This window comes from Acartia tonsa, chromosome 5, assembly GCF_053477335.1.
Source record: "Acartia tonsa isolate MP-2025a chromosome 5, ASM5347733v1, whole genome shotgun sequence".
NCBI lineage: Eukaryota > Metazoa > Arthropoda > Copepoda > Calanoida > Acartiidae > Acartia > Acartia tonsa.
Window position 1 is genome coordinate 23264418 of NC_137264.1, and position 24450 is coordinate 23288867.

At 32.0% G+C, this 24450-nt stretch overlaps 1 protein-coding gene across 1 annotated transcript in view; it reads left to right on the forward strand.

Annotated features, from left to right (window-relative positions):
* Positions 1 to 22829, forward strand: part of LOC145319072 (potassium voltage-gated channel subfamily KQT member 1-like) — an 83876-nt gene extending 61047 nt beyond the window's left edge. The window contains exons 24-31 of the mRNA XM_080160899.1: positions 3303 to 3383; positions 5314 to 5362; positions 7206 to 7247; positions 17095 to 17173; positions 17689 to 17766; positions 18330 to 18395; positions 19320 to 19376; positions 19792 to 22829. Coding sequence (XP_080017025.1) covers positions 3303 to 3383; positions 5314 to 5362; positions 7206 to 7247; positions 17095 to 17173; positions 17689 to 17766; positions 18330 to 18395; positions 19320 to 19376; positions 19792 to 19872 — 533 coding nt within the window. The 3' untranslated portion in view covers positions 19873 to 22829. The remainder of the gene's footprint in view (positions 1 to 3302; positions 3384 to 5313; positions 5363 to 7205; positions 7248 to 17094; positions 17174 to 17688; positions 17767 to 18329; positions 18396 to 19319; positions 19377 to 19791) is intronic.
* The last annotated feature ends 1621 nt before the right edge of the window (positions 22830 to 24450 follow it).

Sequence of the window (24450 nt, forward strand, 5' to 3'; positions counted from 1 at the left end):
CGCTTAGTTTTGACAAAATTCAAAAATAAGGGGGGGGTAGTTTTTAACCCCCCCCCTTAATTTTGAAGAAAATCAAAAATAAGGGGGGGGTAGTTTTTTTTACTGTACAACACGCCAGAAAGTTGAGTGAGGTAAATCAAGTAAATCCAGTATACCAGAGGGGAAACCTTATTACAGGGATATTCATGTTTTGGGGCATAATTTCCTTATTTATTGACTGATTTTAGTAAAAGGTTTTAATTTTGCGCAAAATTAAAACCTTTTACTAAAATCAGTCAATAAATAAGGAAATTATACCCCAAAACATGAATATCCCTGTAATAAGGTTTCCCCTCTGGTATACTGGATTTACTTGATTTACCTCACTCAACTTTCTGGCGTGTTGTACAGTGAAAAAACTACCCCCCCCTTATTTTTGATTTTCTTCAAAATTAAGGGGGGGGTTAAGTCTTTGCCTTGCTGAGCTTTTTTCCTCCTTGCCGTTTTCCAGACATTAAAAAACTACCCCCCCCTTATTTTTGATTTTTGTCAAAACTAAGCGGGGGGGGGGGGGGTTTTCGGTGCTCCAGTCTACCACATGTAAGCAAGTACCGCTTTTAATATTCACTTTATGTATTTGCTTTAAAAATTCTATATGCACTATTTTTTTTCAATATTCAAATGTGAATAGATGTGGGAAAAAAATCTTTCACGTCGGTAGATTATCTACAATTACGGTCGGTCCGTACGTCCGTAACGGATAACTTGGATCGTTATTTTAGACTTTGTAGAATCGTCTAATCGATTTAATGTTTTTGTTTATGATGATTTCTTGGACAGTATAGTATAATTTAGAAATTGCTACCTCATTACCAAAAAGTTCATTTGTCCATTTTAAACATGTTGATTATTTGGATATTTTAACCTCAAGTTTTTAGTGGTTTTTATAATGATTGGGCATAATGTATTAATGAAGACATATATGATATTAAGGGATTTAAACTTCGCTTTTATGGATGTTTTCATCCTTGTTTTTTTAATAGTGATGTAAGCCTTGATTTATATTTGTAACTTTGTTGTAACTTGTTATTAAAGGTAGCGCAGCTACGATTGTTTGGGTACAAGTCTAATTAAATGTCCAATGTCCCTTCCCTCCCTAGGAAACATCCACATCAAATATGGCCCTTATCAAAAATAAGATAAAAATAAATGTAGAGTAATATATTTATTTATAGAATAACTCTGATAATATACATCATAAAAGTTTGGAAATTTTTTAACTTATCCATAACTTTTGTTTTTCAAGTTAGCAAAAAAATAGAATAAGAATTTTTTCCATTTTTTTCCTGGAAATATTATAGCAATATATTTCTTTTCCTTGGTTACGATTTATTTAACCCTGTTTCGAGGGTGCCTTCTAAAAACTATCATTCAGTGGGAGGAGGGAGGGGGGGGGGGTATTTTATCCCTCCCCCCATATCTCGGAAACCATTTCAAAACAAATTTAAAAAAAAACAAATTTCTCGAATATAAATAAGGTAGATTGAATTTAATTTTAACGTCTTAACACCGTTAGTTAACGTTAAAAACATCAATATCGATAGAAAAACAAAAAGTAGAAAAAATATTTTAACTGATAACGCTTCCTTGAATTTTCTCAATTAACCAGATATTAAGAAGTGCTAAAAAAAGTAATATTGAAATTTTTTTGATAAAGGTGTTTGTCACTGTCAAGGGCGGAAAATCGGCGGACAAAAATCCACCGTTAAGTTCAACTATTCCTACAGGGCAAACCGTTTATTTGTCAGATGTATTCCTAAAAATTTTCGTCTGTCTTGTTTTAATATTTCTCTCACTTCATGGGCATTTATATAAGTCACCCTAAGAAAGGGTGAAAAACAGCCAAATTTTCTCATCATAGCTGTGCTACTTATTATTGTTATCGTACTTGTTGTAGGAGCACTTAATAATACACTTAAATATTAATTGTTATCGAAAAAAAATATTTTTATGATATTAAAACAAAACATCTTTTGTTTTTATATAAAAGAGAAATTGTGTTGTTGTTACAAGGAGTGAGCGGATAATGGCACCTAAGTTAATCCACATCCCTAGCTTTTACAACTTAGTAACTTTAAGTAGAATAAAATACTACAATGGTAAATATTCCAAAAAAGTAGGGGTTGTTGATTTTTTTAACCGCCATTGTCTCATCAATAAAGGTACTAAGAAAGAGAGGGAATGTCTGATTGAGCCAATAGGAGAATCGCATCGGAATTTACATTGGATCTCATTGGTTGAAATTATGTACACATTTTCTTACGAAGGCATGTTTTTTTTCATTTCATACATACATAAAAGTCAGCTGTTAACAGTATATTTTCTTAGTAGAAAGCTTTGCGGAATCAGAATTAATTGCCCAAAAATTTCGTTTACAATTTGAAAGCTTGAAACAAAGTTGGATTCTTAAAAAAAAAGTTAGGCTGGCAACTCGCTGGTGAGGCAAAATTATTTTTGTAAAAAATCCTCCAAAATCGAATAAAAAAATTAACAAAAATGAAATAAAATCTTAAGAGGGTTATTAACATATGATTTTGTTTAATTTTTGTAGATTTTTAATGTGCTTTTGGATGATTTTTCACAAAAATAATTTTGCCTCACTATCGAATAGCGAGTCTATCATTTTTTAAGAATCCACATCAGCTTGAGTCGAAAGTAAACAATACTTTTGTCTGCTAGGAATGTTCTCTCTTAGATTTGACGAAAAAAGGGTTCAGAATATTCTTCTACTCTTCTATTTCTATTGTCTCATCCCTCCCTGATAATTGTATTGTTATTATGTCCATCACGTGCTTTGTTTAAGTCTAGATTACATTAAATGTTTTTTTGCTAAAATTAAACTACGATGGAAAAAAATATGGAAAAATATTTGATTTACGTTCGACACTAAAAATTGAATATAGGTGTATTTTTCTTGTGAATAAATTTTGATTTTAGAGTACATGTCCAGCTTAGATTATCCACATATCTAAACATGGACGTGCGGACCTTATCAACCTTATTTTAGAGTAGCTGAGCTACATGAATGGTCGGAATTAAACACTAAACCCATCCTCCTCTCCTTATTTTGTAAAATATTAAAAATAAGTGTTATTTTTTCTTCATTTGTCTATCCTCTGCTGGAGGCCATAACACTGAGGGTCTACCCAGTACCCAATTTAACCAAACTTAACCCAAAGTATTATAGTGAGGAGGGGTTGGGGGTTCTGTTCTTAACTTGGTAATTTGAGGGAAACCGCCAATATATATAAGATTTATTTTAGGGCTTGGATCCCGAAGTACCCGACGGTTGAGAGATCCGAGAACTTTGCTCCATTCCTTCAGCATTACTGACAATAACTCAGGTACATATCATATCCAACAATTATATAAGGTAGTAAGTTTTTTGCCTGAAGCTTAAGATCTCAATAACTACTGAACTCATTTCCTATTATAAGCAAGCTTTACATAGTTCCTGTGATAGTTGTAGGCTTTTAAATTTTTTACTGCTAGGGGCGCAGACACTAGTTAATCTTATATAAAAGTAACTGGATGTCTGTCTGTGTTTAACGAAGGATCTGATATGGTTCTCCTTTATAGTGCAAATTTGTATAGGTCCCCTCAAAAGGTATGACCTTATGAACTCCCCATATCCGATGAAATCTCTCATTACCTTATTGGTGTAAAAAACTAGAGGCTAGGGGCTGGATAAATTTACGCATTTAATTGTACAATATTCATAGTTAAATAGAAGTATTCTAGAAACTATTGTTTTTGTATACTAAGAAGTAAAGAAATTTATCCTAAAGTCATCTTACGACTTAAATATAATAGAATAGCATAAAATTAATATACAAAAGGCAGAAAAATGAGTGGTTAAAAAGGATATAAAAAGACCATTAAATTTACAGTGTAAACAATTTATATATTTTAAATGTTTGCGGAAATTTATTCTTACATAAAAATATACAAAATCTATATTGGGAAGAACAAAGTAGCAGTATCCAAACAATTATTTAAATTTACACAAGAGGTTACTTAGTTTAGCATAATTGGGGGGCTACATTAATGTATCATCCCTTTTAATTCCTAAATATTTTCAAATATAAATTCATTCACTTGAGAAAATAATCTTATGTATAAAAACTGATTCATTTATTGAGAAAAAGAAATATGTAACTGTATCATGTCATTAGTTTAAATACCAAATATTAGAGTACAATTAAAAATTCTTTAGTGGATTGTTTTTTTTTTATATAAAAGCATAAAATAAAGAAGATCATATTTTGAAGATTAAATTCCATTTTCGCCAAAAAAAAACAACAAAAATCTATTTATATTTGGGTTAAGAGATCCTCGTAGGAAGATTGGTCCAGTAGAAATAAAACCCTTTGTTTTTTCTCTTTAAATTGATGCTATATAATCAACATAAACTAATCAAATTTCATATCTTTGCTGCCTTCCTTTAATGTGCCTGAACCTGCGGAGCATAGTACCCAAAGCAACCTTACCTGACCTGACATAAAGTATAAAGAAAGAAAACAACTCCCACCCATTTTTTTTGTTGTTGAAAATATGGGACTTAAGGATTATGTGCTCGAAAGTCACTTTAAGAGAAAATACTAATTTTTTTTAAAAATTGTTTCTGTAAAAACATCAAGTAAAGAAGATTATCCCTTATTTCGCATATGGACTACAAAAAGAATTTTCTTTTGCTTATCTTAGGTTAGGTTAAGTTACCGTAACGGTTACGAGATCCCTATAGAAAAAGGTTCCAGCAGGTTTAGAACCCTTCGCAGCGGCGATACATTAGTGTGTACAGAATTTTTCAGAGATATGTAAAAAAAAAGGGGGAAAGGACGTTCTTTGAAATATCTTATTTTTGACGGGGTGTGGACACTCCTCCTTCTAAATCTGCACAGAATATGGATGGAGATCTTAAAAGATAAAACAATGGAGATTAATCGACATACATTCTCAAGGATAAGCAAAATTACAAATTTTATTGTGTAATTCTTCTCTGGTTTTTACTTTAAAATTTTATAAGTAATGAAAATCCTTATATAAAAGTAACAGGAACTCTGTCTGTTTGTTTGTTAGTCTGTCTGTACCACTGGATCTCGCTAACAGATGAACCGACATGATTCTCCCTTCCAGGTTAACTTTTCATAGGTCCTTGTAGGGTTTATAACTGTCTAATTTAATTATTCGCCCCCTTCCCCTCCCCCTGTAAGTGCCACTAGAGGCCTCTATGGGGCCTATCCGCTAGATTTACATATTTTTTTTGTATTTCAGTATCCGAGCCAGATTTGGATGTGGACGACGAGCCCTCCAGGTTACACAGGTAGGGCAACTCAACATAAATTACTATCTTTTAAAATCAGAAATAAAGGGATTGTTTTTTTATTTGAAGTTTCTTAAATTGTGTCCCGATGAGTCCCATAAAAAAAAACTCCATATTGGAAGCTTTTTATAGTGCCTATAAAAATGTCGTCATACTGGCCTACCATTAGCCACAACAATGTGTACTGGTCTGCTATTGGTAATTTAGTCTGTGTATTAGCCTTTCATTGGTCATTTGTATTGTATGACGTCATTTTTATAGGCACTATAGAGAGCGTCTATATATTGCCCTTAAATTTTCAATTTGACTGAGGCCTGTTGCAGTTCATTGGACTAAGAAGATATTCTGCCCTTAAAAGCTATTCAAAAAACAATTTAACATTCCAAAAGTTTAGATATATAAAAAGATGTTATTTGACTTTTAATTCTTTTTTGTCTTTATTTTCTTGATATAGCAGAAATCAAGGAATGGAGGGGACATTGGACTGTAAATTATACTGGTCAACCAGTTTCATGATTTGCCAATTATTAACTTTAAAATCTACATAAGGGATAATTTAATTTATCATAATTTATGGGAAAAGTGAGTCAAAATAAACTTGATGTTCAATAGTCTTTTCCCTTTAAACAATCTGTTTATTGCTGGTTTTAAAATATGAAAACTATCAGACACTTCTTTTCAAAACCAATCTATATATATCATGAATTTTTTTTTATCACTGTTTTCTTCATGTAGCAATTTTGGTTCTAATAATAAAGACGGAAATACAAAAAAGGTTTCGAAACTGACTGATATCTACTTGATTAGCACACTGGTTGGTTCTTAACCATAATGAAAAAAATCATGTATCATAGACAATTTTCCAAAAATATTAAAAAAAATACAACTAGTTTTGTTGGCCCTGACTTTATGTCCCTTTGGACTAGGAAAACTGGGATTCTTTTTCACTATCCGCGGAGAGCTGTTTATAATACAATATGATGAATAACTATTCCTTCATTGTGTACCTGTCCTTAGACAAGGAAAGGGAAAGTCTGTTTGTATTTCCGACTTTATAAGAAAAATGTTAAAGGCTATACAGCTATTTGTCTTATTATAACTCCTTTATAAAAAGGACCTCTCTATCTTACTTTAAAAAGTTTACTTTCTAACTATCTTTAATTGCAAGAATATGAGAACAAATAAAATATTTAATTATTTATTTTTAGATTCTTGCTTCAATTTCATCTTTTTACATTTAATCTTAAAAGTTTTGTTATTCTATAATTATCTTTGTCCACTTGTCTTATGTCAATTTTAAAACAAAGACAATCATGTCCAAAAGTAGCACAGCGATAACAAATAATAAGTTAATTGTTTAAGCTTATTGTTAGGATTAAATTATTTCTGTCTGTCTGTACTGCTAACCGCTGAACCGATCTGGTTCTTCTTCTCCCAAGAGAAATCGCCCAAAGAAACCTCCCAACCACCTAATTTTTTTTTAGTTTTCTTTTTAAAAATTAAAATTGAAGAATGAGAGACGGATTGACTTTCCTCCTTTAACTCAAGTGCTCCTAGAGGCCTCCAGGGGGGCATAGTCACAATTATATTATGATAAATTGAAATTTAACAATAGGGCTTAAAAATGTTTCAAAAAATAGGAACAATTAAAGGAGATAAAAATTTAAATTAACTTAAAATATACCTTGTAAGCTAAGGTCAATAATGAAAGAATAATTTTTCATAGATCTTTTAATAAACTCCTAAATTAAGGTCTATGTCATAACACTATGCTACGCCATTTATGACTGTTGTCATTCTTGATTTTCTTGATATTCTGTATCTTTTCTTATTTTTTGTTCAGTGCTTCTCCTCATTCTGGGTTCAGACTTTATGACTTGGAGGAGTAAGTTTTTTTATATTGCACATTAGTTAACGCGGGGAATACTGCACCCGACAAAAATAATTATTTTTCTCCAAATTACCGGTATGAATCATGTTATTGTAGCCCTAGTATAAGTGCAAAACCAAAAGTACCATAGCGGAACTCTCATATATAAATTCTTGTGTAACAAAAATTTCTTAAACTTAAATTTGTTTACTAGAATGTACTAAACAAAAAGAGTTTTAACACAAAATATTATTTCAACTTTTAGAAGCAGCATTTTGGGTTTTATTTGATCTTGCACCATATAATTGTTATTAAAATAAACAAAGTTTAAAGATTTGGAGAAAAAAAGTGTATTTACGGATGCATTATTCCATCTCCTGGAAAATATTGTTTAGAAGATTCCAAAAGTTTGTACAATTAAAATATATTTTTTGAAGTTATCAATTAAAGGGTGAGCAAAAAAATGCGTACATTTTTAAAATTCAAATTGGGCGGCTTGTGTTAATTGTAGAAAAAAGGTAGGCATAACATTAGAACCGCCATAAAGTTCATTTTTTGGAAATATAAAAACTATTCCTGTGCTACACATTGGTAAGGAGCTACGCGTTAAAATGTCCCAACTGAAGTAAAACTTGACTTGCGAGTATATTACTTAATATTATAGAATAGGATGTGCAAAAAGAGCTGCGTACATTTTTCAAATTCAAATTGCGCGGCTTGTGTTAATAGTAGAAAAATGTTACGCATACCGTTAGAACCGCTTTGAACTATATTTTTTGGAAAAACAAGAAGGTTCCTGTGTTACAAATGATCTAGGAGCTAAATGGCATAAATTTTACTCGCAAGTCAAGTTTTAAGTCAGTTGAGACATTTTAACACGTAGCTCCCTAACTATACGTAGCAGAGGAATCGTTCTTATATTTCCAAAAAATAGACTTAAAAGCGGTTCTATCGGTAAGCGTAATATTTTTTTGCTCACCCTTTAGTAATTTTTCAAATATGGCAGTGGCCAAACTTTTTGGATTTTCTTTATGAGCGTTTTGTTTGGAAATGGATTCGAAGTTATGCATGTTATCATGTTATGCATGAAAAAAGTATTTAGTTTAGTTTTTAGTACTTAACAATGTGGTTAATTCAAGAGATGCAACCTTCCCGCCCCCCTTTTTTTTAGAGTTTGGAGGGAGTTTTTTATCCCTATACCTAACAGGCTAAAATATACGGTTGGCCCTAACCCTTCGTAGGGTACCCAGTACTCAAAATATTCGTTCCTAACAAGACCGTAACAAACAAAGATGCGTAATACTCCCCCTCCTCCTTATTTGCAATTTATCTCAAAATAAGGGGGAAGGGGGGAGGTTCAGTACTCGACAAGCCACTTTGAGGGAAATTGCCAATGAGAAGAAAGACAATAGGTGCAAATTATTCTTCAACCCTTATTTAATGCCTTAAAAGGCGGAAATTTAGATGCTGCGCAAAATGGTACAAAAAAACTGACGTCATACTATAAAGTTGTCCAATGAGACGCCAGTATACATTGTAATTGACCAATGGTAAAATATATACTCGCCTCTCATTGGTTATTTTATCATATGACGTCAATTTTTTTGTACCATTTTGCGCAGCATCGGAAATTTACAAAGAATCACTTTGGGGTAGATTAATTTATCGTCTATTGCCAAATTCATGTGGCCCTGATTAGATTTAAAATATAAAATAGCAATTTGAAATAGAAGCGTGTAGATGTCCCCACTTTTGATAATATATATTTTTGCAGAGAGGAATTGGACATTGAACTGTAAATTATATTAGTACCCAAAGTTTTATAACCATGTTTTTTCTTCGTTGGCTAAAAACTTTAGGTACTTTTACAGTATTTCAAAAATTACTACAGATGGTTTACTTTTGTTTATCATCAAAGAGGATGTTCATCAATGTATTGTCCATTGTTTAATCACTCAAGATCCCTCAGATTTTTAATGTTTTCATAAAAAGAAGTCTTAGTGTATAGCTACTTATTATAAATTAAAATTAAATTAATTCCAAAAATCAGTCAAAGTACAATTCTTCTAGTAAAAACCATATGTGTTTTGATTTATTCTTGCGTCTAAACAAGTTGGTTTTAGATTGATAGTCAAATACATTTCTTTACAAGAAAGAAAAATAGGAAAAAGAATAAAAAAGTTTTATATTAAGGTAAATAATCAAATAATCTTTGTATCATATCAAAATAACTTATACCCGAAATGGAGGGGACATACAAATTTTTAAGTTTCTCTCATTTGTTGGCTTAAAATGTTTGGGAACTTTTATCAAACCTTATTTGGGTTATACAAACTAGCAGTGTCTAATTTTTTCACTTCAAAAGGAGTAATTTTGTCTAATATCAATGGGAATATATATATATGGACATCTTTAGTTCCAATAAAATGCAACTGTTGATTCCCCTATATTGGCAAGGAGGGGGGGGGGGGTGGATTTATGATAGTGGACAAAGTAATGCCACGTCTTGCGGTCGAAGCGGTTATGCGTCATATTGAAAGGGTGACGCAAATTTCATATCTCAGTTTTACTATTTTTCTCTAAAAGATAAAAGCGATGCTTGCAAGATTGTTTAATTCGCTATAATATAGAGATAATTTTTTTCAAATCGTAAAATCTGGTATATGAAATTTGTGTCACCCTTCCAACATGACTCATGACGAAATGTTGGGAAGAAAATAAGGTATGGGGTAGAACCAGTTCCCATAATGTTATCGTTTCTAGTCCTTGAGTTAGACCCAATCGGATTTATCTTCCAATAAAGTATGATAATCTGCTAACAATTGTATAACCCTCAGCCGAGCCGTTTCGGAGATACTATAAAATTACTTAAACACTTATTGATAGTAATTAATGTTATTTTGATAGTAAATTTTAAAGATTTAATTTTTTAAATTAAAGAGATAAAAACAAACACTTCAAGGCATAAGTACTCAAAAAAATATTAATGATAGATAAAACAAGAAGAGTCCGGCAGACATGACCTTCAAGTTATAAAAATATACAATTTTAATAAATTTTTTTTAATTTTATAATTTTTAAAAATATTCACCAAATATTAAATAAAAATGGTCAATTATAATTTAATTAAAATCATAATTTTTTCTTCTTATATTTGCTTCCTGTGAATTCTGTGCTCTGTAGTATTAAAGGTTTAAAGGACCTATGAAAAATTAAATCCTGAATTAGTAGTAAATATCCTTTTTTCATTACATTGCTAACAGCTGACTATTGTTGACATACAATATTGGCTCGTAGCCAACAAGTTCAAAACAAAACATTTTTACACTTTAAAGTAATAAAACAACTAAAAACTTTAATACAAAAAGCTTGTTTATAACAAAATAGAATTGAGACGCTTTCTCAAATGTTGATCATATTAGGTCAACAAGCATCAGAAAAATTATATAGTGTATTTCAGATAAAATTGTCGGTTTCAAAATAAAAATTGTTGGTAGTTATACAATCAGATAAAAAAATGTATTTTTCAAATCTTTGACGTATTTACTTAACTATCAACCTTGCTTAAAAATGAAATATTATAATTTTTCAGAGTTAAAGAATATTAAAGTAATAATGAATTTATTTGAAGAACTACCCCCAGAAATATTAACTAAAATACTTTATTATCTTACACCAAAAGATCTTTTAAATGCATCAAAAATATCAAATAATCTATTTGAAATTTCTCAACGAGTTTTAAAAGAGAAATTATTAATTTTAAAATTGAACAAATCTACAAATGTTGAAGAAATTAAAGAATTATTGGAATATAATTGTATAGAAAAGTTGAGACTTGAAAATGATGTGGGTGTTCATTGGGAAGATCAATTTTTAACTTTTGTCCAGAAAATTAAAGAGAAGATATTACATTTTTTTATACTAATGATCAAAGGGGGATTTCCATTGACTGTAAATTATATTTGTACCCATAGTTTTTAACCGTGTTCTTTCATTCAATGACTAATTTTTTTTTTCAAATCTTGATTTGTTGGTACACACCAGCAGTGTACCATCTTTTCCACCAATCACTTTATTCTGTAGTGATTTTGATTGATTTGTATATAAATTTATCAACCATTATCTAGTTTATTACATCACTGCAAATCTTAAAACCATAGATAGGGTTAAAGGGGATGTTAAGCCAATCCACCCAAAAAGAAGTTAACCTTTAGGAAACATTACACCCTCCCTGAATATTTTAAGGGAGGGGTGCAGGAAATACCTACCCACCCCCCTTAACAAAAGTAACACATCATGATATTAGATAATGGTAAAAGAGAGGTAATATCTTTTAATATGTAGAAATTTTTCTTTCTTTTTCATTCTTTTACTTTGACATACCTCTCTTTGACTTCAACTAAAGGCATTGGCTCCAAGCTTTCAACAAATTCAACATTTAGAAATAACTGTTAGAAATTCAGATTTCTGGGGGATGAATATTCTACTCGCAGTTACAAATAATTCCCCAAATTTAAAGGAATGCTTTACGATTTTGTTGATTTTTAGAATTATTGTTGCATAAAATCTTTAGTGTATACTTTTTTGCGTTTTATTTAAGAAAAGGCATAGAGTTTTGCCAATAATTCCTTGATGGAGAGGACATTGGACTAAAAATATAATCGAGTTATCTTTTTCTTTGCTGAAAAACTTGGGATTCTTTTATTGAATTTTGATTGGCTGGTCCTAAACTAGAAGTGGCCAAATAAACCATTTATTTTAAGGTCTAAAAAAGATTTAATTTTGTTTATTATTTTTTTTATGTTATTGTGATGTTTAAAGTCATAAGGCATTTGAACTAAAGGTTTTAAAATTGGTCGGGAATCACTATCCCTTCTTTCCTGGCCACAAGCACCAAGATATTCTAACAATTAAATCAATGCTTCCAAACCTCAAAGTGATGTGCTGTCTTGAAAAAGTACAATTTTAAATAAAGAATAACAAAAATTCATGTTCAAAACATATTTTTAGGTAATACCAACGAGAACCAAAGAACTCAATGTTGATTAAAGCCTAAATTCGTGGACATTTTGCACCCAGTCGTCAAAGAAATCACCATTCTAAAAATCATATAAACAAAGTAAATTTAATATGTATAACATGAAAACGGGAATAAAAGCCTGTCTTGGCAGCCGAACATAAAAAAAAAACAGTAAAATATTTTGGGCAATCTAAATGTGCCTATTCGAGGTGAAGTAAAAGTTTTATAATGATGTAGTATAAAGAAAACAAGGCTGAATTAGAGATAGATAAAAAAACCCACACATATAGACAAATTGATTAATTTACTATAAAGAGTATTAAACTACTTATTAGTGCGCTACTTATTGTAGAGAGTGGTTTTTTCCACAGTGGCCGATTAAGCCACCCTTGCCACTTATTTTTGAAATAAATTAAAAATAAAGGGAGGATAGTTTTTTTTTGATGCCTTTAACTCCATATCCAGTACTTTATATAACCTGAGCTAACCAGATCTAGAGTAATAAACAAAAAAAACAAAAACTACCCCCTTAACTTAGATTATTTTAAAAATATTGGATAGGGCCGTGGGGAGGGGGGTGTTTCAGTGCTCCAGAGTGTACTTTATGTGCGCCTTTAGAGTAAATAACATAACTATTTATCAACTATACACTAAAGTAAAAAAATACATTATTGTAATCAATCATATAGTTTTGTAAAGATTCAAACAAACACAATTTTTGTTATTATTTCGGTTTATTGTTAATAGTAAATTAATGTTATTTTTCCGTAATTTTCTTTACTTTTTCCATTCTATGATTACGAAGAAATTAGTATATTTATATCTATTTTAGTTTATTCCTTTTTTATTTGTATCAGTTTGACTATACCAAAACATTTGATTTGATTTTTATCAAAGGTCAATTTTAGCTTTAATCAGAGGGGAAGAGTTAAAACTAAAATTGTATTCAAGATTTAATAAACACGTTCCCTCATTCGTTAGCGTATAACTTAGTGTACCTTTATCTTAAACTCATTAATGGTTGGTGTTCAGTTCATCAATATATTAGAAATGGAGTAATTTTGCTATCGTAATTTGGGATGAACATCAATTTATCGTCCAAATTTATCTTATCCCTTAAAATATGAGAAACTTTGATTTGGCTCCGAATAAGCAGATTTACAATCTGCTTAGATAGATCTATTTTTTCGGATGTATGAATAATTTTTTCAGAAATTTTGTTCAGAAGTAGCACAGCAAGAACAAACAACAACATATTTAATATTGATGAAAAAATAACAGAAAAGTAAATTTTTACCATGAATTTTCATTAAATTCAAAATTTAACATAACTAGACACTGTCAGATAAACGAACAGAATGACGAGTGAATAGAAAATACAATAGGAGCTGCGCTATTTTAAACGTTGTATGATATAGTAATTTTTATTCTATTTTGTAAAATTAATTTTCAATTTAATAAAAAAAAGTATATTAGCTACCTAATTTGTAAGGATGTACCAGCAATTTCCCGCAAATTGTAATTGGACCATTTACACACTTTATGATTTATAAACGTGAATATTTTTATTGCTTGGTTGTTTTGGGACTAGCGGCTACGCCCCCAGAATCGACCCTCCAATTTCAATTTTAGTTTTTAAAAGAAAAAGAAAATTTGTAGGGGTTGGGCTAGTTTATCTAGGATTGATTTTTCTGGAGAGGGTTGAGGTACACTCTGGGGAGGGTTGAGGTACACTCTGAAGAGAGTTGAGGTACACTCTGGGGAGGGTTGAGGTACACTCTGGGGAGGGTTGAGGTACACTCTGGGGAGGGTTGAGGTACACTCTGGGGAGAGTTGAGGTACACTCTGGGGAGGGTTGAGGTACAGTCTGGGGAGGGTTAAGGTACACTCTGGGGAGGGTTGAGGTACACTCTGGGGAGGGTTGAGGTACACTCTGGGAGGGTTGAGGTACACTCTGGGGAGGTTTGAGGTACACTCTGGGGAGGGTTTAGGTACTTTCTGGGGAGGGTTGAGGTACACTCTGGGGAGGGTTGAGGTACACTCTCCTAAAATGTTATAATCTTTAGCTGAACCTATAAGAAGCAGAACCATATCGGATCCTTCGTTACATACAGAAAGACGTCCTTTCACTTTTACATTAGGATAGAATAATAAAGGGTTAGGAGATCCCCTTTGGTTTAGGGCACACATAGGATCTAGGTAAAACAGTTTTTTCAGATGTCAAAAAAGAATGGGGTAGGGTTATTTTGTCCACCTAGCTAGAAAAGGGATTATAAAGAAGTCTCACTAATTAAAAATGTTGAAAGGGATGTGAGTAAGACAAAAAATCTTGAGACAAATACAAATTAACATAAAAAGACAATAGGTTTTTTTGATCAAACATTTTAATAAAAAAAAACTATCATTGTGTTTATAAGTAGCGTAGCAACATTAAGCTAGAAAAATATTTCTAAAATAATTATATCAGTGAATGTTTAAATTTCCATAAAACAGTTAATTACCAAGTCATGTTTTTGTAAAAATTAAAATCCCTGTTAAATTCTGCTAACGAACAAAGTTATTGTCTTTTTTTAACAAATCACCCCCCCCCCCCCATCTCCTCCAATAAAAAAGCTTTGACGTCCTCCTGTCATATTATAGCATAATTAATTTAACTTAGAATATATAGTACTTTTACTACATATAATCTTCATAAGATATTTCTATGTTAACCCTTACAGATCAGGGGGGGGGGGGGGCTCAAAGAGGTAAGATGAAGAGCTGTAACTTCATGACTTTTTAAGTTTAGTAATTATACGTCGGCAAGAGTTGATTTTATTAGGATATCTGGTCTGTGTCGGTCGTGGTGTCCGGTCAAAGTCGGTTGGGTAGCAAAAAAAATTTGAAAAATTCTAAATAAATCTTAATTTCTACATTATGACTTTTGTGTATAAGGTAGAAACCTAAAAATTTTTGGTGAATACTTAGATATCAATGACCTTCTGAGAAAAGTGGTGTTATGACCGTTTGACCGCTCCCTGACCGACTTTATGACCGATTTTTGTCCGGCTTTTACTACATACATATATCATGAATATCGTGGCTTCTATTACAGCTAGAGACCTATAATTTTTTTTGGTAAATCCTTGAGCAATAATAAACAGATAGAAATATTAATTTGCGCCGCCAACCGCCGTTTTACCGCTGTAACCGCCGAAAATGGCGGTTTCCGTTATTTGCCGTTTTTCGGCGATGACCAGAAAAAGTAATTTTTTTGTTATGAAAAATAAAAGTTCGTCCTAAAATTTGGTCATCCTAGCTGCAAAATTGGCCGCTCTACAGCTGTTTTAAAATTTAGCGGCCGGCCGCTAAAAAGCGGCTAAGGAGCGGTCTGACTGCTATGAATAGAAAAAGTAATTTTCTCTAAAAATACACATGAACCACCATAAAAAAATTCTACGTCTTTATCTGTACCAGGAGCCGAGATAGAGGGGGGGGGGGCTCTTTGAGCCCCCTCCCCCCCGATCTATTAAGGTGGGAATTGGGGCCCGATCTGTAAGGGTTAACAAAATTTAACCTTCGAGATTGAGATCATAAAGCTAATTAGCTGACGGGGTTAACAAAAAACCTATATGTTCTTTTAGTGCTGGGTATTGTAAGGTCGTGAGGTATTGAATTTTGACTATAGAATTAATTAAAATTTATCAAAATGATGCTCTTTCTAACCCAGAGGAGCCTATACCTACGGTGCATTATAACCCTGTAGAGCATCCAGTAAAACCTTACCTAAACAAAAACACGAAAACATTTTTATTTTCAGTTAACTTCAAAATAATGGGGGGTTAGTGTTTCTGTGCTCGACCAGACAATTAGGGGGAAACCACTAAAATATTTACGTAATCTTTTCAAAGCAATACTATAGGAGTGTATTAATACTTTCTTAATGTATTTTATTTTTATGAGTATTTATGCTTTTCTTTGTTATGTAAGTGATTGGATTAGATAGCTTTCACTGAATATTATTGTTATAACAAGAATGACATAAAAGAGAAACTCTGAAATGGTAGAACAAATGAACATTGACACTTTTAGAGAGTCAGAACTTAATTTGCAGAATATTAATGCAAAGTGTGAACAAAATTGTAAGAAAATTTGTTGCAAAATTGATTAAATACAAGATTGAGGACATACTTACATTTTTAGGACTTTTTTTAGAGATGCTTCGCTTATAACATTGTACCTTATTATAATAGGAATCAGTATACCAAAAATCAGATGAATCAAATAATTTTAACATACAAAAATTAGTTTCCAAAAGTTTTAAAAATCAGCATTTTCGAACGGACTTATTATAGAAATGCTTCGTTTTTAATAACAAGGGCGTGTCAATGACGGGGGTAGGGAGTAAACCTTGAGTGGGTAAAAAAAGGGCAACGACATTTTTTCCTAATATATATTTTAAGGGGTGTGCTTACATCCCCCTTCTGCACGCTAATCTGTATTAGTGGCACTTTTCATGGAAGCTTGATATATGTTTTGTTATGGTTTTAATTTCGTCCTTCCCTGCAGCCTAGGGGTGAAGCAACATGTATTTGATATTGTATATTAATTGTTTTGTGTTAGTTTTGCATGCTACTGAACTATTTGGGTACTTTCCCTCAAAGTGTCTATAAAGCACTGAAGAAACCATTTACCCACCTTTAAAAATAAACTAAAAAAAAATTGCTCGAATGGGTAATTTAAGGGAAAATATCATCTCATCTAATAAAATAAAACAAAAAAATGACTAAAAATAAAATTTGTGTTTATACCTACACTGGAATTATAGTTGTATTTATAATTATATCTATCTATCTATTTTAGTTTAACCTGTGCTCACAAGAACGCTATCCGAGCTATCCGCAAAATTAAATACTTTGTATCAAGAAGAAAGTTTCAACAGGTGATCTATCTATCTACTTATCTATTTATCTATCTAACTATCTATCTATAAAACCCAATGATGTCAGTGCTTTTTATTAATCATGTCTATCGATCTATCTACATATCTATCTGCCTCTGTACTTATATATTTGTCTAATCTATCCTATTAATCTATCGATGAAGACAAGAAGACTCTATGATTTGAGGGATGGAATAGAATAGTTATTTCTTGCATCGTATAATTAACAGCTTTCCATGGATATAAAATGTACAATTATAAGATTAAAACCAGTTTTTATTTTCGTAGAAAACTGAGTATAATACGATGTTAGACATAGTTTTTTCGTAGGGATGAGGACCGGTTCTAATCCACCGTTTTCATATGAATACCAGAAAAATATTTCTTATAACTTTTATCCTACCTATCTATCTGTTTATCTATCTATGTACTGTACATTGTACAATAATATACCTATCTTTCTTTATATTTATCTGGATCTATCTATCAATCCAGATGTATATATATCTACCTAGGCAAGAAAACCGTATGATGTAAGGGATGTCATAGAACAATATTCCCAGGGACATCTGAACATGATGGTCAGAATTAAGGTAAGGTTTTGTTTTCCATGGCAGCACAGCTTGAATGTTTAAAATCATTAGTTTGTAACATATGAAAGGATTTTATATGGCTCCCAAAGAAGAGTGTACTATAGTAAAAATGTCTATGTAATTATGAAGTGTAAAAATTCATAAAAATCATAAAATAAAAATTAAGTGAAAAGGGAACTTGAAGAACTTTTAATTTCAGAAATAAATAACTAGGTAAAAACTAAATGAAAACCCTTTTTGTAATTGTATTGATGTAGTTAACGAACCAAAATTCTATGAAAAAAATAGTAGAATAATTTCTCGTATTCATTCGAATCCGGTGGATAGGAACCGGTTCTCATCCATACGAAAAAACTATGTCTAGCACCGAATTATATTCAGCTTTCTACGAATATAAAAATGTACAATCATAAGATTAAAACCAGTTTTTTAGCCGGTGCCTTTGGCACCTCGGGGCTAAAAAACTAGTTTTAATCTTATAATTGTACATTCTATATCCTTGGAAAGCCGTTTATAATACGATGCGAGAAATAACTATTATCAGTCTTTATTGTTCTTTTTAGGAGTTACAGCGCCGCTTGGATCAAACCCTGGGAAAACCTGGAACTTATCATCATGGTGGAGATAAGGTTACAAATTATTTTAACCACTGAACCATTGTGGTTCTTCTTTACAGTTAAGCTTCTTATGGGTGTAGAAGAGTTTTATAATTCGTCCTTAGGAAAAAAGGCTTCTTTAACAAATTTTTTTTACTTTTATTTTTAAAACTTAAATAGAAAGTGGTGGGTCGACTTCTCCCTCCCACTTCCCTCAAGTGCCTCTAAGGGCGTAGCCGCTATATTAAGTAATACTTGGATATCTTTCTGGAAGAGAGGTTTCGTATGTAGTTTTTAAAGTATAATTTATTATTTGGTGATAATATTTTTTTTTCTTATATATTCTTATTAATGCATCCATGACTATATTTCAGAAGCCTCATGCCAAGCCTGTAACTATTTATTTATCTATTTAAGAAGCCTCATGCCAAGCCTATAACTATTTATCTATCTATTTCAGAAGCCTCTAGCCAAGCCTGTAACTATTTATCTATTCTTTTCAGAGGCCTCTTACCAAGCCTGTAACTATTTATATATTACTAGCGGCTTCGCCCCTAGCCTCTAGGGGCTTTGCCCCAAGAGGTTTGATCAAACCAATTTTTCGTATTTTAGATTTAAAATAAAAAAGGGAAAAAAAAATTTTTTGGGGGGAGGAGATTTTTTTTTTTTTTTGGGGGGGGGGTAGTCGACCCCACTATTTTAATTTTAGTTTTAAAAAGAAAAAAAAAATTATTTTTTTTTGGGGGGGGGGATTTTTCATTTTTTGGGGGGTTAGGGGTGTCCCACCCCCAAGAAAATAGTTATAAACCTTCCCGGGAACTATGAGAAGCTACCCTGTAAAGGAGAACCCGATCGGTTCAGCGGTTAGCGAGATCCTTCGCTACAAACAAACAGACAAACACACAAACACACAGACAGACAGACATCGTTCTACTTTGTATTATAGATATATTTCAGAAGCCTCATGCCAAGCCTGTAACTATTGGTGCCAGATTACACAGGCTGGAAAGCCAGGTAAAAAATTTGAAGAATGATTGATTTCACATTTTCTAGCAAATAAGCCCTAAGATGCATCTAGGAGCACTGATTTCCCACAGTTGGGGAGTTGTCCAGCTTTTTATCTGAAGATTATTTGTTTCCAAAAAGTACATAGACATATTCCTAATTTCGGCAGATAAAAGTTTTCCGTAACACAATTTGGAAAATGTGTTTTTCTAGACTGCTATCTAAAATAGCATTGTTTATCAGCCTTGCTAAAATCGAAAAATATTAAAAAGTATATTAGACATCTGTAAAAGTTTCGTGATTTTTTAAGTATAAATATATTCTTGATTTTTTATCACTAAACATCTGCTCTTACTTGAACCCTCTCTGTCTTTACATTTTAGCGTGTTTCGCTGCTTATATATGTCATCCTTGTTATGTTTAGGTCGGACATATTGACAAAAGGCTGGAAGATATCCAGCGAAGCTTGCTAGCTCTAGTTGACAATTCTACAAAACAAAGATAGCTAAGCACCCATGAGGAGTAAATCTATATACTTGCTATCTACCTATCTATCTTGAAGACATCCAGCGAAGTTTGCTATCTCTAGTTGACAATTCTACTAAACAAAGATAGCTAAGTACCCATGAGAAGTGAACTTACCTACTTGCTTGCTAGCTATCGTTCTTAAAGATATCCAGAAAAGCTTGCTAGCCCTAGTTGACAATTCTACTAAACAAAGATAGCTAAGCACCCATGAGGAGTGAACTTATCTTCTTGCTATCTAGCTATATATCTTGAAAACATTTAGCGAAGTTTGCTATCTCTAGTTGACAATTCTAGTAAACAAAGATAGCTAAGAACCCTTAAGGAGTAAACTTATTTAATTGCTAGCTAAATATCTATCTTGAAGATATCAAGAGAAGCTTGCTATCTAGCAATCTTAAATATACCAAGTGAACTTATTTCTAAACATTCATATCTTACAAATATATGGATAGAAAAGCTGTCAGAAAGACGTCTACAAATAAACAAATCATATAACTTCAACCCATTTCTATAAAAAGAAATTCATCATAATAATTAAAACTTTAGATGCTATTGATATAATACTGAATTAATTATATTCTCAAAGAGTTTAAAAATATTGACAGAAAAAAAAGTTTATTTTCTTCTATGCAGTAAATGAAAGTAAATAAAGTTTAAAAAGACATTTAAAGTGAAAAATAATATATTATATGATAGTCAAAATATGGTTGATTTATGCAAACAATGACCCATGCAAAATATTTTTTCTGAAATGCTAAAATTGCGATGGTACAAGCACTGCAAAGTTTTTAAAATCTGCAAAAAGACCTGTTTTAAAACTTTTGTACTATCTCAATTTTAAAGATTTTTACAAAATTTCAACTCTAGTGTGTCGATATAAACCTAAAATTTACCAAAAAAAAATGGGGACTGTCTCAATTATAACATATGAAGAAAGAATCTATAGCAAGTAATCTTCCAAAGTCAAAATTGCCAAATTGCATGCATAAATAATAGGGTTGGGCAAGATTGGATGGATACGGATATCCGACTGAGTTATAATGCCGGATACCCAGAATTCAGGGTTATATCGCCACACTAGAATTGAAATTATGTATCTTTAAGATCTTTAAAGTTGAGATGGTACAATTTCTTTAAAAATATGCAAAAAGACCTGTTTTATAAGTGTCGATATAAACCTGAATACCGAATATCCGGCATTATAACTCAATCTGGCCCAACCCTATTATTTATGTATGCAATATGGCAATTTTGACTTTGGAAGATTACTTGCTACACCTTCATCCTTCATATGTTATAATTTAGACGGCCACCATTTTTTTTTTGCATAAATCAACCATATTTTGAAATGGGCCAAAAATTTTCTAGGACGGGACGGGGTAATATAAGCCTTTTATTTTAATGATAACTTGTTAGGAATAACTTTGTGGGGATAAGATGTAGCAAATAATATTCTTTTTTGTCCATGGCCCTCCTGGTAAGGAGGGGGGAGATGGGGTAAATTCATAATTGAGGAATGGAGGGGGAGAATCTCTCACAATATCCATGTATTATATATTCATTTATATCACATAGTCTTAAAGCGCCTTGCCAAACGCCTTTTCTTTTTGACGCATAAAATTTAAAGCACAATATGCAAACAAAAAACAGTTATATGCTTAAAAACCATCAATTAGTACTGATAATAAGTGATTTTTTATTATAAAAAAAAACAATGAAAAACTTTTTTTTAAACATATTTTTTATATTTCAACTAATATCAAGTAACTATATGCATTAAAAAAAAAGAAAAACATACTAAAATAATGTTATATTTTAATTGTTTTATGTATCATTTTATTTCAAATTAAAGTATTCTGTTTGTTTGAAACCTTTTTCATTATTAATACAAGTTTTATTGTAATTAAATAATGGAATTTATTTTTAATTCTTCGTGTGTTAGTGGTTTTTTTTCTAAAATCATATCATAATTTTAAGAGCTACTCTGTAACCAAACATTATAGGTGGATTTAGAGCAATTCACGGTGAAATGATCCTGGTAACGATTTTCTCTAAAAGTCTGAGAACTTAAAAGGCTGCTAAACGACAAAACATGTAGATTATGCTCGCACAATAATAATGCACAGTAATCGCACAAAAAAAGACTTATTTTACGCTTATTTCTTGAGTGAAGTTTTCCCTAGCTAGCTGCCTTTAAAGTAAATGGATTTTTTGAGAAAATCGTTAAAAAGAACATTTTACCGTGAACTGCAATATGTCCTTATTCTTTAGATTTCGTAGATACCAGTGCAAACCACACACATGCACACAATCTTTTTGCTGCCTTTTTTTCGGAAATTTTTTTCTACAAATAGTTGCTTTACTAGTTATGAATATAATTCTCCTTTTTGTATATTTTATGAAAAATAATAGGCCCTATCCAACAAATTTCCTAGGCCAGCATATAGAAGTAATGTTTTCATTAGCCTTTCATGCATTGATTTATAGAAATATGTAAAACTTAGAAAGCCCTAACTTCTAGGCTATCTGAAAAATATCAAAGGAGTTAGCCCTTTAATTTATACAAATAATGTTTTAAAATGGACAATCATATATTTAAAAATAAGTAAACTTATAATCTGAAGTTTTCGCGTATTTCTGTAAAGTTGGGTGTTGGGTTGTAGTTAAAGGTTCCTATTAAATCAAACAGTTCTTAATTATGAACCATATATACATTTGGTTATAATTAAGAACACTTTGACTTTATTTAACTACAACCCAACATATGGGATTATACGAAAAAAATAAGATAATAATCTGTTTTCTCAAAAATTTTGAAATCCTTAAAAACTGTATTTTTATGTTAAATGTTTCAATTTATTTTGTTCACTTTCATGATTTTAAATATCACATATTTTAATAAAATCCAATACAGAAATAAATTATATATTTCAATATCATGTTAAGTATTTAATTATTTTAACATTATAATTGTGTCTAATCGTCTGTTGTTTGCAGAACTAGGACGATAGAGATAACCTAGATAATCTAGATAGTATTCTCTAAATCAACCCGCGACCGTGGCTCAACACGTAGCGCATCCGCTCGTCGTCGGTTCGAATCTCGGCCCGACACCGCGTCATAACTAAAGACGTTAAAAATGGTTCCCACTGCTACTATGTCAGATGTAAATAGTTAGAGTGGGGGGAATGCCTTGGCCCAAAACAGGCGCAGCTCGCTACCATGCACAGTTGGGACTTCTCAGACAAAGGTCGTGCATCTCAGAGAGTATGTTGTCTGATGGGTGAATGGACGCTTTACACCGCAATTATAAGTATTGTATGTATGTTTCAAGGTGCGTGGAGAGAGGTCTAGTTACCTAGTACCCGAAGCGACACCTAGCCCCCTAGAGTCTTAACTCTTATTCTCTAAATCAGCAAATAACAGTTAACAGTGGAGGTACAGTCCAGACATACTATTGGTGGAAATTGTGTACAGATTTTGTTAGGAAAAGGCATATTTTTTCATTTTGTTCGCATAATGAGTCAGCTATAAATATGTTTTACGAATTTTGGGGACAACAAAGTACAATATTCTAAGTGAAGTAACTCTATAATCAAGTCCTAAAAATGTAAAGATGTCCATAAACATTATCCTGTATCAAGCAGTTTTTCAATAAATTTACTTATAATTTTTCTTTGACTCTTATACATATATATTATGGTTATTCAGTTCGGACACTATACAAGTGTTAATGTCCGTTTGTCCTACAGTGTCAGAGCTTCGCGTTTATGGATGTTGCCATCCTTGTTTTTATATACAGGGTGGGGCACATAAATCCGGACTTTTGCTAATTTTTAAACAAATGAACATAAAATCGTCAATTTTAAAGATTTTATTGAATTTTAAAAACTGGGAAGCAGGATAGGTGTATGACTATTAGATTATTTTAAAAAATGGCCGCCAGGATCAATCGCCGCCTCTACCCGCCTCCTCAACCGCCGGCCGGCCCAGGTCAAAATGTACCTGTCCAAGCTGGCAAAGATCTCCTTGATAGTGGCAATGAGGGAGCTCTTTGTGGTATGAGCACCTCTATTGGTGCATGCTTTAAAGTAGCCCCAGGCCCAAAAGTTCATTGAATTAAGATCGGGCTGCTGGGAGGCCACATTTCCTTAGGGAGGTGAGTAATCGCAGGATCCAAATTAATATCTTTCAAGCTACCCTTCTACACGGCGGCTCTTATTTGGGCCACAGTTGAGCTAAAACGACGTTCTTTACATTTTTGGAAATGGCATGAAGATTTAGCTAGGGTTGTCAACGCAACCTATAGTCTAAAACGAGAATCAAGGTTCCATATGGGCCCCTGAAGAGGAGAATCGTGAAATTTTCAAGATTTTAACGTTTTTGACATCTCACAATCTGCTATGTGTCAATTTTCCAAAGTACTACGGCCAAGCTAACATGGCTGGAGAGCATTAGTAATTTCTAGTACCTAACTTATGTATCTAACAGTACCTTTAGCAAGTTTCATGAGCAACGTGCGCATTTTTAATTTGCCTGGTTGAACATATGCACG